We start from the raw sequence: 15,194 nt of genomic DNA on the forward strand, positions 1-15,194 counted from the left end.
CAGGTGCATCGGCTACTAGTCTCTCGCTCCTTGACAAGGTTCAAAAGAGAGTCGCAAATCTGATAGGCCCTAAACTGGCATCAAAGCTTCAGCCTCTGTCCCATCGACGAAACGTTGCATCCCTCTGCCTGTTCTACATGTATTTTAGTGGTGAATGCTCTGATGAACTGCAAACACGTGAACACCCTCGAGAGACCCGACAAGCTGCAAAATCCCACCCCCACACTGTAGAGATCCCTAGATGTAAAAGATCTTTCTACTCCAGTAGTTTCTTCCCCAAACCCGCTAGACTCTGGAATTCCATTCCAGGTCACTGCTTCCCCAACTGTACTGACATGCAGAAGTTCAAGTGCAATGTTAACCAACATCTTGCTGCCCAAATCCCTACATTGTACCCCAGTAGTTGTTTCCCCTGATAGTAGCCTCCTACACCAAAGTGGCAATGTGCCTTGTTTGGGGTGAAAATGTAATAAAAAAAAAAAACAATACAGCATCCACTTGAACAAAACTTTCTCATTGACAAATCTTAATGAAAACTGGCGAATGCACTACTTCCTAATTTATTCAATTCTACTATTTCATGTAACTTCAATTCATAATAAGTCAAAACAATTTGATAATAAATTTTTTAGGTAAAAATTGATAATTGGTATTATTTGGACTACTAATCTCATCTTCAGCATTATTTTCATGTTTCCATCCATGTAACCTCTGACCTTCTACATTCTTCTATATTTTGTCGAACTTGGAAATCTTTCTTTTTTTTCTTTTCTTTTTTTGAGATGAAGATTGATAATTTGTATTAAACTATTGTTTTCATCTTCTGTGCGATTTTAACATTTCTGTCGATGTAATCTCTGACTTTATTCGGGGGTATCTTATTAAACTTGAGAATCGTTACGGACCTTTGGCGTAACGGATAGAATACTAGGTAAAATTTAGTTGTAAGTGATGCTGTTCAGGAGGCGCAGTGTAGGTGATACTCAGGATACAATTACAAATTGTGTAGGATTTCTACTTGGTCATAGCTGACAGAACAGAGGTTACATCGATTGAAACATTGGGGGGAAAAAAAAAATACCGAACATGAGAACAGTCATCTGAATAATGTAAATGATACAGGTCAAAGCAAATTTGTAAATTAAAAAAAAAATATTTTCTGGGACAACTGTTAAATTTCGGTAACTTGAGCATTCAACATCATTTGCATCTGTACGACAACATTTAAAGTTAGAATGCCACTTCTTAACCAGTGTTTCTGATGAAACAAAGTTAAAGTTACACTTATCAAACCATTGCTTTGCTTGATATAATATAATATATTATAGTTTTAATATAGTAAAATCACAAATTTTATATAATTACTTCAGTAATTTTATATAGTTTAATTGGTAATTTTATATAGTCAAATTGGTGATTTTATATAGTTAAATCGGTAATTTTATATAGTTGAATCAATAATTTTTTATAATTAAATCACTAATTTTATATAGTTGGTAATTTTGTATAGTTAAATCACTAATTTTATATAGTTAAATCGGTAATTTTATATAGTTAATTAGTAATTTTATATAGTTTAATTGGTAATTTTATATAGTTAAATCACTAATTTGATATAGTTAAATTGATAATTTTATATAATTAAATAGGTAATTTTATATAGTAAAATCACTAATTGGAAAAAGTTAAATGTGTAACTTTATATAGTTAAATCACTAATTTTATATAGTTAAATCACTAATTGTATATAGTTAAATTGATAATTTTATATAGTTAAATTGATAATTTTATATAGTTAAATCACTAATTTTATATAGTTTAATCGATAATTTTATATAGTTAAATTAGTAATTTTATATAGTTAAATCGGTAATTTTATATAATTAAATCAGTAATTTTTATATAGTTAAATCATTAATTTTATATAGTTAAATCGGTAATTTTATAGAATTAAATCACTAATTCTATATAGTTAAATCACTAATTTTACATAGTTAAATTGGTAATGTAATATAGTTAAATAGGTAATTTAATATAGTTAAATTGGTAATTTTGTATAGTTAAATCAGTAATTTTATATAGTTGAATCAGTAATTTTATATAGTTAAATCACTAATTTTATATAATTACATCATTAATTTTATATAATAAAATCCCTAATTTTATATACTTAAATCATTAATTTTATATAATTAAATCACTAATTTTATATAGTTAAATGTGTAATTTTATATAATTAAATTCGTAATTTTATATAGGTAAATCACTAATTTTATATAATAAAATCGCTAATTTTATATAGTTAAATCGGTAATTTTATATAGTTAAATCACTAATTTCATATAGTTAAATTGGTAATGTTATTTAGTTAAATTGCTAATTTGATATAGTTAAAGTGGTAATTTTATTAAGTTAAAACTTTCATAAATGCAAAATATAACTTTTTTCTTTTAGACTCAGTTTTGCATATTACTTTGTTTTTCAAAATTAAAGAAGCCAGTCTTCATGAATATTCATGAAATTATACAATTAATCTCAACACACTTTAAACTATAATTTGGAAACTGTACATTTTTTCTCTAATTCAAATGGACAACACAATCGACTTATGTTGACAAAAGTTCCTAAAAAATAATGAGATAAGCAGAAAATGAGCAACTTATTTTAGGCAGACATACAAATGTACATACATTCATACAGACAGGTGAGATTTATATTATAGATGGTGATCTTATGAGTCATAGGAATATGTACCTATGGTTGACGAGTTCCTGCTGCATTGTTATTCTAATCTGGGACCCTTCCAATACAAAAATAATATGTATGCAAATTTAGATGCTATCAGAAGTTTGAGGTGGCAGCATGAAAAAAATGGATTTTTTGTGTGACGTCTTTTGGTTTTGGACGTTGTCTTATTTGAATGAGTTTGTTGTCAGTTGAGAGAGGAAGAAGAAGGAAAGTATGACTGCTGCTGTGGGGAATAAGCGAACGAGTCATGGAAAAAGAAAAGTGCTGGCCAAGTTCAAAAAAAGAAACACTGAGAATTGGTGCAGTGAATTGAGAGTTGAGGAATTAGTGAGAAGGAGTTCTGACTTTTTTTTTCAGATTTCAAGTTTCTTTAAATATTATAAGGTGCAAAAAAAATAGCAATTGCTTATTAATAGTAGTCTTAGAATGATTTTGATATATTTTTATACATGAAATTTTAATACACCAGATAGTTTGTGAAACTTACAATTTATAAAAAAAACACAGACTTATAAACAAGTTATTTTATGTAAAGAAATCTCACTACTCAAAAGAAATGATAGAATTGTAGGACTTTTTTTTTCACGCTCCCCTCACTCACTTACTGCTTGAAACAGTCTATTTTTTTGCAAGACTTTCTAAAAAGAGTTTAAAAACCTATTATTTAATGCTATAACCCACATCTCCCATCTAACTTTTATTTAAAAAAAAAAGTATATCTTTAAATGAATATTCCACATAGTAAAATAAGTTGTTCTATTTTTAAAACGGAGATATTTTCTTTTATTCCCAAATGTACATAGCAAAAACAGCTTATTTCTGTGAATATGATTTATGTGTTTTTATTTCTAAATTATTCCATATTAATGCATTATAAATTTAAAGTAATTTAAATGTGTTTCTATGTAATACATGTTTTGTCTATCAGAATGATTTTTTTTTAAACTGCTTTGAAATTTTTGTCCATTATGAAAATGAAATAAAACTAAAGCAAATTTTATTGTTAACTTATTTACTTCTCTATGCATAAACAATGACAATTTTTTAAAATATTCTTCTTGCATGACTAAAAATGGTTAGTCTCTCTTTACTCCAATATTATCCTTATTATTTTTACGAGTGTACAGCCATCAAAAAATGATGAAAAAAATCTGCTTTACTAGTGTTCATACTAAAATTATTATAAAATAGCGTCTCAATCAGTAAAGTTTATAAAACGAATGAGAAAATTTTTTTTAAAAAGCAGTCTATTAATTTAAAAAGAAAAAAGAAAGAAAACGTTTCATTGTGGAAATAGTGAAGAATTTTTCCAAATTCATTTCCGATGGTTAAGGAAGGGAACTGACTTCCTATTTGCGTTCTCTCTTCCCCTAAACACTTTAAAGCGTTCCATCTGTCAAGTCTTTTACTTTCTTGGCAGAATGAAAAAATAGAAGTACATTTGCTTGCATGACGGGAAAGATGTACATCTTTTATGAATTTAAATACACATTTATTCTGTAGCATAGAAATAGAATACTAGTCTACAAAGTTAAGGGTTATATCGAATCTCCCAACTGGCAGTAATTATCACTTCCTACACTGATGATTGTGTAAGCATGAAACACTTAAGTTTGTAGGCACAAAAATAATTCTTAATATTTATTTGAAAAAATGTTATATGCGTCACATATTTATCCATTGCTCAAGATTTTAAAAGGAATGATGATATCTGTGCAGCTAATCTCAAAACAATTGGTTGCATACAATTTTAATGTAGAATCAGAAATAGAGAATTTTACAGCCAAATGCCAAATTCTATCCAAATTTTTTTCAAACCGGAGAACTGGTGAAGAAATTAAGAATTTTTTGTTGTGGATTTGTCTGTGATCAAAATTTTTTTTATTCATATAATGATTTCAATTTTGCACCATGAATTTTTGTTTTTTCTTTTTGTTTTATTCTTATAACTTTCGAACCATTAGTGATTTTTGCATAATTCAAACATTTTCTCTTTATAACTACTTTGATTAAATTATAATCAAAAATACTAAAAAAAAGTAAACGAGGAATGTTAAATAATATAGATTTTTTGGTGCATATTTAGACTTGCGCTAATAATGAAAATTTTAAGTATAGAAAATGCAAAAAAAGTCTTGATGATGTATGTATTTGTCATGGAATGAAGATGGCACATTCCAAAAATCACATTAATTGATCAAGTACTTTTTTTTTTTTTTAAGAAAATCAAATTTTATGATAAGCTGAATGGTAGAAATTCTGGGCATCATGTTTTAAATTTTGCAAAAAAATTCAAAGGCGGCCATTTAATTTGGCAACAGAGATTTTGCTTGTATTCAAAATAATGAAAACTTTTTAATCACTAAAAATTATAAAATTTTATTTTGTTAAATAAAAAATACTTCATCATTTTTTGTGATTTTTAGAATATAATATCTTCATGCCATGACAAGCAGGTACATATTAAAGGTTTTTCTTTTTTTTTTTTTTGTTTTGGTAAATAAGTGCAGGTCTAAATAAGCACCCGCTTTTGTTTTATTAGTAGCGCCATCTATATGTCAAGCCCGAGACTTATTGTGTGATAACATACAAAATTTAAACTGATTAAATCTTTTTTTGTTGTTTTGAACAAGTCTTGATTATCCATATCCAATTAAACTGAAAAATGCAGATTAAAGTTTCTCATTATTTATAAATATTTGTAAATGTATATTTCATACAATTTCTTTTTTTTTGTTCTTTTCAGGATATCATTCCTTACATTGACAAAAACTGGGAATGCCTTACAACAATGCCACGAAGGATTAAACCAACATGGCATACTACCATCGTAAAAACAATGGTAAATATTTTTAGTTGCTTAAACAACTACAAGAATAGCAAGGATGCTGCATGTGTAGCATTAGTTATTTTAATTTTGTTAGTTTAGTAGAATCAGAATTGTAATATCATCAGAATTTACCAGATAGTCTATATAAAATGCTGAAATGTGTTGAAACAAAGAATCAATGAAATCGCAGCAGCCAACATCATTCAAAAAACATTTATTTGCTATCATTGGTTTATTATTTAAAAAAGAACTAAATATTTGAACAAAAACAAAAAAAAAATCATAAAAGGAAAAAATATAAAAAAATAAAAAATTTTTTTTGTTTTTTATCAGTTTATATGAAAAAAAAATATTCATAAAACTTACCTTACAATAAGTGATTATTTCATTTGAAAGTTTTGTAGAAATTATCCAATAATTATCATATTTTCTTCATAACAAAAAAAAAGAATATTGTTTTCATTTTTTAAAATTAATTTTTCATAGAATTATCTTTGTAACAGCTTAAATATTATAATTTACATTGAATAAAATTGGTCAGCATTTGCATGAAAAAAATGTCATAAAACTTTCGTTCGGCACCTTCTGACATTTTATGTAAACTGTTTGGAAAATTCCGCTGATAGCATGGTCCTTATTCTGCATGAGTACCTTAATTTATTCAGCATGAGTACCTTAATTTATTCAGCATGAGTACATTAATTTATTAAGGAGCACACCACTCAAATGCTGAAGTTTGCAAAAAAAATAAAAAAAAATAATTTGTCATGTTACTCACAGTGTTGCCTAAAATACATATCCTATTAATGAAAATAAGTTCAATTAATTTATAGAAGTTTACCCAACACATACATATTGTTGATGCTCATGCATTTTTGTCTCTGACAAAGGAGGGATTGGACCTAGTAATTCACTCTCGTTTGTTCACACTTTTCTCTTTAACCATACCTTGAATTTTTTTTTGATATTTTGCAAACATTAGTCATGGTGAAAGTAAATTTTTGCCAGAATAGATTTATTCATTTGTAGAAGAGGAGGAGCATACATGCTCAGCTTGTTTAACTTAATATAATTCCAAATTTGAAGTAGAGCAAGTTTTTTCTGTTAAATATTTTGGATCTGGCTTATCTTAATTTGGGAGAGAGAAGGGAGGGGTTATAGATACTTTAATTGATAAAGTTTATAAATAAAATGTGTTGATGTTAATCACTGTGTTGGCTAACTTGAATATATATTCCAGAATTAATAATGGTCAATTCATTATTTAGGACTGAATCGTGCTGTTGTATACTGGGCTATATAATGAGTGTGTGTGTGTGTATATATATATATATATATATATATATATATATATATATATATATATATATATTAGTACAAAACTTTGTTGAAATTCAAAAAATTACATTTTTTCTTTTTTATAACTTTTGGTGATTTCATCTTGGATTTCTTCATTACAGCCGTTTCGTTAATGGGATGACAATTTTATGATTTTATGTGTTCATAAAAATCTCCTTTTTCTCATCGACTCGTCAGATGTTATTTCCATTCGATGTTACCAACAAAAAGTTAAGTTTGTACACGATAAACCTGGTATTTTCGTTTAGGGAAGAGAATTTCCATCCCCACATTTTTACAAGTCGGCCATCTTGGGTGCAGATGTTCCCACCTGAAGTAAAGACTACAATACGAAAAATAGAAAAACGTCTATTACAATTTAGTAAATAGTGTATATATATATGCACTAGTATAGATACCCAGCGTTACCAGAATAGACATAAAATTCGGTTTGGACAGAGCTGCTATACTAAAGATATTCAGCACCCCCCTCCTCCTCAAAAAAAAAAAAAACAAAAGGATGGAAGAAGTAGGTGACATCCTGGATCCCCCCACCCCCAAATGAATCAAAACAACTTTTGTTTCAATAAAAATAGCTGCGAGTGCCCGTACGGCCACGAAAAAAAAAAAAAAAGAAATGAGCCAAGTAGGCAGGCTCGAAACTGAAACACGAAAGAGGGAAAGAATGGTAAAAGGTAAGTGGCAAACGCTTTCGTCAACCGTACCACGACAACTTATGTGTCATGACCCTGAAAAAAATAACGTTTATAGACATAAACGCGTATGTGACTTGCAAAAAATGGTGTTGGGAAAAGTGACCTCCTCCTGTGCAAGAAATGGTCCAGTTGACCACCATAGAATGAATCTATTTTTCTAATTCTAGGTTATTATGTGCTTGAGGGATCATTTTATCAGATGGTACCCATTTCAACCCAGTCCAATGCGACTGCCGAAAGTTTTTAGCAGATATATGAACATACGCACAAACACACGTTTAAGACTTATATAATAGACTAGCGTGGGGTACCTAGCATTGTAGCATTGCCCGGGTGTTTAGAGGTGTGTGTGAGGGAGGGGGGTAAAATCAAAACAAATCGAAGTAATAATCCTGTTTAAATTAAAACAATGTTAAAACTTCTAAAAAATATGGGGGGAAAAAAAAACAATTAAAAGAAACGAACATGATACAATATGAATGGTCCAGCTGTGCCTGTGTGTTTAAAAAAAAAAAAAAGTTTGGGGGAGGGAGGTAAGCTTGAACCCGAATCCTTGAGGCAAAAGCGAAAAAAAAAGCCTAATGACTTAACCAAAAAGTGAATTAAGTCAAACATCAATTCTGCAGTTAAGTATGGCTGCGAGGTAGTTGTTTTGGTTATGTTTTTCCTAAGATGTTGGGTTGAGGTGAAAACTAGCTCCTCATAAAAAATGGGGGTCTCCAACTGCATTGATCAAAAGCTGATTTGCTTTCTGGACGTTCCCGAGGGCCAGGCCAAGAACACAAATTCGTTTTCAAAGTCTCGCCTTTTTTATACTGAAAAGTGAAACGAAGACACGGTGATCGAAAAAAATCTCGAAAATATCGCGTAAAAGTCAAGTAAATTAAAGATGGACGTGACCCCGATTCTTAACTCATAGATGTTATGATTTAGACAATATATAAAAAGTTTTAAGGAGTGACCCGACCAAGACCCCCCTCCCTCCCTCCGCCTGAAAAAAGTCTTTGGCAGACATACACAAAAAATGCATGCATACACACACACACACACACACACACACATTTTCGCTTTTATATAATAGAAGATAAGACAACAGCGGAGATAATTCTAAACCAGGTTTTAAAAAAATCGATGTCATTAATACTTATTCAAAAATAAATTAAATATATAAATATAAATCAACTTTTAATAACAATCTTAAATAGAACACAATTTAAAAACAATTCTCTTGCTATAAACAGTAACTAACATACAACTATTTAGTAAAATTGATTTTTCGTAATGTAATATGCAAATGAGGTTGCCTCTTTATTGTATGTTTTGCAAGAATCATACTATATATAGAAAATCATACTATATATAGAAAATCATACTATATATAGAAAATCATACTATATATAGAAAGAAATGAAATAGGAAAGTAATGAATGTTTTGTATATATTAATCAAACTGTGAACAAACAGACGGCAATACAAATTTATAGATATAGATCTATATAAAATGCCATAACATGTATGTCATATTATTTTTTAAGTACAACAATTATGCTGACACACATATAAGACAACTGTCAACAAATATTTATTGTGCAAGTTACAGCTGTATGTGTTCATATGTTGGCAGGTGCTTGATTCATTATTCTGTCTAGTTGTAAGAGTTTTCTTTTTGTGACAGCTGCGTATCGGATTGGTAACTATCTTTCTTACTAGCAGCAATAGTGGTTCTCCTTTTTCATCACTTTTAAAAGAAAAAAAAACACCAACAATTATCTTTGCTCTGCCTTTCCATATTAATCTTGTATTGATTTTTCTTTTTACTTTTTACAAATGTAAACAAGTTCTTGTTGATTTGTCCCTTTAAACAATCTAATGCCACCCAACTTCCACCACTAGCGATCACTAAGCTGTAACTCTTTAACTCATATCCTTGAGTGGCCTTCGGATCTTGATGAGTGATGCTTTATTTCTAAAAACAAAAATACAGTCTTCCTCACATGTCTCTGAAACATGCAAATGGATTATATAATATATTATGTATTATCAACCTTCCTTTCACTTGTTCCTAGAAGAAAGAGGAAGAACTGAAATCATTCAGACTGCCACCCAAAGAAGCTGATTTGATTCTTATTACTTATCACTCGTACTTCCTCTTTGTGACATCACTTTCTGAACACATCAGCTTAAATTTCTACAATTAGATTTATAGTCTTACTTTATATGGAAATTCTATTTCTGCATCATTTTAATACACCCATGTTTATATGTACAGACATGTAGGCCTGTGTGTGTGTATATATATATATATATATATATACAAGCGAGATAAGACTGATAGAATTCAGATGAAAAATCCTGATAGATATTACTTAAAGTAATACTTTCAAGGAGATCCTAGCCAAAAAGGAAAAGCTCAATATTTAAGAATAGAGCAATATATAAGTTTCGTGGTTGTTTTAAATTCTGAAAAAACAACATATAGAGACATATATTCGATTTAAGAATTTATTGATTGAAAACGTATAATTTTCTCCATATAATTATCCACAACCACTCAAAAAACTATTTTCAGTAATTGTGCTGAAAAGCAAAATAGCGTCCATTCGCAGCTGAACATTTTGCTAACTGCATTTCATTTCCTCTGATGATATGAGCCATTGTTGAAAATCCATGGATTAAGGAAATTAAAATAACCCCTTTTATATATTCCTTTGTCAAACAATAAATTCTTAAATCGAATATGTCTTTTTTTCAGAATTTAAAATTGAACCACGAAACATATAGAATTGATATGTAGTTTGCTTGAAGCATTGTGTGGGATAGGTATGTAGTAGAGATTTAGAAGGCTATCACAATGCGAGGAATGAGATATAGTTGGTGCTGTTGGAAGAAGATGAAAACAAGTGGCGATTTACAAATCAATAAGTACATAAATATATGTCTATATATACATCTAGCATGCTTTGAATCGATCTGTCATGTCTACCATTTGAAAAGGGAATTTTTTCCAAAATTATTATGGATATTGTCGCAGACATAACAAGTAAGACATTTGTATTTAATACAACTGAATAAATATATGTATATATAGACATATATGTATGTACTTATTGATTTGTGAATCGCTACTTGTTTTCATCTTCTTCCAACAACACCGACTATATCTCATTCATCGTATTGTGATAGCCTTCTAAATCTCTACTATATATATATATATATATATATATATATATATATATGTATGTTTAGAGGTACAGAATTTAAATAAATTTTTAAATATAATGGCCGGAAGTCTCTCGAGAGCTCTTTCAGCTATCATCTCATCAGGAGAAAATCGATAGTGTAAAAATAATACTATGTTGAAAGTAAAGAGTTCTGATGGGGAACTATTGAATGTGCCAAAAATTACGGGGACACTAAAATAAAGTTTATTAACGTTTAAAAAAAACGATTAAAATGATGGCACAACGAGGGGGAAAAAAAAAACGGCAGAAAAGATTCACAGTTCCACATATTCACACATATACATACATACATACATACATATATATATATATATATATATATATATATATATATATATCACACGGGCCTATGTTTCGTTTAACAGCAAGGATAATTCCTGTTTGTTTTTCTTGCAACCTATTTTTTCCATTTGGCGAGCTAATGTTCAAAAGTTCTGTTCGAGTATAAAAAGAAATTTGCCATAGTCATAAACGTTTTCGACTTCTATGAGTCGTCTCCAGGCAAGTGATAAAATTAAGTCAAAAACATATGCGACTATTGTAACTTTCTTTTTACACTCGAACAGAACGTTTGAACATTGGCCCGCAAAATGGAAAAAAACAGATTGCGAGAAAAAATAACAGGAATTATCCCTGCTGTTAAACGAAACATGTGTATGACATTCATGAGAGAAAAAATGCTGCCAAATATATACTAATATATACACGCACACACACACACACACAATGCTGCAAAGTATACTAATATATACACGCACACACACACACACACACACACACACACTTGCACATTAAAATACCATTGTTTACTTATATATATTAGGTGCAGTTCCCTAAGCATAAAGTCTTGCATGTCATAAAAACCTCAAACTGTCAGACTTTGGATGTATTTTTTATGAGGTCATGTCGTGCCACCTGGCATCTTTGATATTGAACCCACATTCAATTCACATGGCTTCTATATTGAATTGCTGTTCACTGTCTTCAAAAACTGTGTCAAAAAAGGTGGCCATGGGAAGGCCATACATATAGAAGTAGGATATAGCTCAGTGTCACATCTCCAAGAAAACTCAAGATGATTATCTACAAACTTGCACAATTTCATCAGTTCTTCCAACTTACCTGATTGCAATTTCATGAACTCTTATGTGTAGAGCGCAGTTGAGAAAGACCCTAACTCTACCACCTGCAATACCAAGGATGTACTGACAAGATCAAAGTGGTTTCAGGTGCATGTCGTATAATATCATGAAGACTGCATACTCCAGTTTTTAGTCTCACCTGTGGCTTCTTTGAGTGAGCTATATTTGACAACAGCTTCTATAAGTGATGAATTTTGAGAATATATCAGTTATTAGCCAAAATCAATTTTTCCTTTCTAAAAATTTATCCTGAACATCTTCTCTCTCTCATTTAATATATATGGCGTAACTAAAAGAAGACACAATTGCAACTTCTCTTCCAATTTTCGGATTTTGCAATCATGCCCATATTCCTTTAGTTTCTTTTAAAGTTGATGAATTCCTTTTCTTCTGATGAGTTAAGGGTGGAATAAATTACAAAATTGGCAAAATAATTACACGAATGATTGTACTACAAAACAGGTGCTGTCAAGAATTTTAATATGCTTACAAAAATAAACAGTAAAATGAACAACATTTAGAAATTTTGATCCTTTGTCATATATATAAGCATGGGTACTCAGTGTTGCATGGGTTGATATAAAGTTCCGTTTGGAACACACCTGCTATACTGAGCATTTTCATCATGGGCAATGTGGATACCCCCACAACAATTCCAAAAATAAGAGAATGGATAAAAACATGTAAATGTAATTGCCCAAAAAAAGAAGTATGTGATACGCTCTCCACCAGATATTTCGGCAGAAGAGATACAAATAGAAGAAACTATTCTCCGAATATTGAGCACTGGAAAAAAAAAACTCCCCCCACCCCCAAGAAATACATAATTAAAAATAAATCATTACAACTTTTGTTTCAATAAAAATAGCTTTGAATGCCCGTGCGATCGCAAAAGAAAAAGAAAAAAAAAGCCAAGTAGACGGACTCAAATCTGGAACACGAATGAAAGGAAAATGATAAGTTGAAACTGTTTTGCCCACTGTCCTAAGAAAACGCATGATTTTATGAACCTAAAAAGATAACGTTTATAAACATTAACGTGTGCGTTTGTTTTTTATTTTTGTAAGGGCACTTTTTTTGCTATTTTTTTTTTGTAAATAAAGGAAATTTTCGATTTATTTTTTTTTTTTGAGGGGGAGCTTTTTCGATTTTTTTTTTTTTTTTTTTGAGAAGGGGAGCCTTTTTGTTTTTAAAAGTGTGTGCTTAGAATTCAAACTTAAGTTTGAATTTGAAGCAGTCAAAGATTCTGTAGTAAATTTTTACAACATGAACCAGCGTCATTTAACCCCTAAAAAAATGTAATCATTACACTTTCCCTTCCAACACTTGAATCATCAAACTTCCTTAATGTTAATAAGTTGAAATTTAATTGTATATGTTATTATCATTATTATTTTATTTTATATATTATTATCATTATTATTTTATTTTGTCTTATGTTTTATGCATATGTTGTCAGGCAGGTTCATTTATTTTAAAGATTGACTCATAACTGCTTATGGTCTGGAAACCAAGTTTCAATCCTCCATCGATTCATATCAAAGACCCCTAGCTAAACAGTCAGCTTATAAGGTGGGGATCAAGGGTAAATGGAGTAAGCGTAGTAAAGGAGTAGCACTCTCTCTTACATCACTATGTAGTAGCTAATGAAAAGGGAGTCTTCGTGTTGCCCTCGACTGTGGCCAATGATTTTACTTTAAGATATTTTATGCAGGAAATACTATTCTATTAAAAAAACATTTTATTTTGTGTTCAGAAATGAAATAATTATTTTTACTTTAAAAGTTTCATTTTATGAAGAAAGTTTGCAAACAAGACTTAGGAACAAATTAAGTTTGCCAACTCATGGTAGACTAATGTAATATATATATATATATATATATTACATGGCAGGATCGCGTTCCGAACAAAGACGTTTTTGCCAAAGCAAATCTTCCAAGCATGTTTGCCCTCCTCTCCCAGAGATGTCTGCGCTGGCTAGGGCACATCATTTGCATGCAGGATGGCCGAATCCCCAAAGACATCCTGTATGGCGAGCTCTCAGTCGGCAGCAGACTAATTGGTAGACTACTCCTCAGAATTAAGGATGTGTGCAAAAGGGACTTAAAATCTGCCAACATCAACCCTGTTGATCTCGAATCCTCAGCTGCAAGCCGTGACTCTTGGAGAGTCAAAGTCAAGAAGTGTGTCCGGCTGAGCGAGGAGAGAAGAGATGAACAGTGGGAGGAGAAGAGAGGGCGCAAAAGGACAGCATCGGCAGAGCAGAGCAGGAAGTGCAGCAGAATCTGCTGCACTTCCCGCATCGGTCTGCTCAGTCACAGCAACAGTTGCCACCACTTATGACAACCTTCGGGCACGATTCTCCACCGTCTATCTAGACGGAAGGACGCCAACCTATATGGATATATAGCTTAGAGTCTTGGACACTGTACAGAAAACAAATTCAACAGTTGGATGTTTTTCACAAAGATTGTTTTTGAGAAATTTCTTCAGTTGGTTCGAGCAACAGAATTGCAAATGCTGATCTTTTCACCATGTGTGACATTGATGATATTGAGTCCTTTTTCATGAGATTAGAGCTGCACTGGAGTGGCCACATGTTATGTATGCAAGAGGAAAGAATTGCCAAAATGTTGATGTGCAGTCAACTTAATAGTGATCACCGGACAGTAGGTTGACCATTACTTATGTCCAGGGACAAATTAAAAAGCAATCTCTTAGCTGCTGAAATAAACCCTCAGCCTTCGGAGACTTTGTGATTGTAATGAATAGAGGTCTATATGCTTCAATGGCATGATAAAAAATGCAGCATGAAACGTTGTCGAATTGTGTCAAACTAGGGAAAGAAATAAAGTATCGTCGGCCGTACAAGCCATATACTCCAACAATCCACACTTTTGCACAATTTGTCAACTTCTTTGTAGATCATTGACTGGACTGAAAAGTCATCTGTGACTCTAACACATGTTAAATAGATGAAGTCATAAGAACTTTATACGTTGAAATCAACAAGAAAGTCCATGATATATATATATATATATATATATATATATATATATATATATATATAATTGTTAACAATGCTGATGATTAGCAGTTTCTCACTCAGATCTTCTGGCGTATGCAGGGCATCATGGGTTGTTGATGTTGTCTGCAAACTGAAAAATCATCATATACG

At 30.7% G+C, this 15,194-nt stretch overlaps 1 protein-coding gene across 2 annotated transcripts in view; it reads left to right on the plus strand.

The window, feature by feature from the left end:
* The window catches only part of LOC145295853 (set1/Ash2 histone methyltransferase complex subunit ASH2-like), a 417,474-nt gene that overhangs the window by 61,802 nt on the left and 340,478 nt on the right, over positions 1–15,194 (plus strand). For both annotated transcript variants that reach the window (XM_080141580.1, XM_080141581.1), the window contains exon 7: positions 5,495–5,590. In XM_080141580.1, coding sequence (XP_079997706.1) covers positions 5,495–5,590 — 96 coding nt within the window. The remainder of the gene's footprint in view (positions 1–5,494; positions 5,591–15,194) is intronic.

Source organism: Euprymna scolopes, chromosome 16 (assembly GCF_053919585.1).
Source record: "Euprymna scolopes isolate OS-2025 chromosome 16, ASM5391958v1, whole genome shotgun sequence".
Lineage (NCBI taxonomy): Eukaryota > Metazoa > Mollusca > Cephalopoda > Sepiida > Sepiolidae > Euprymna > Euprymna scolopes.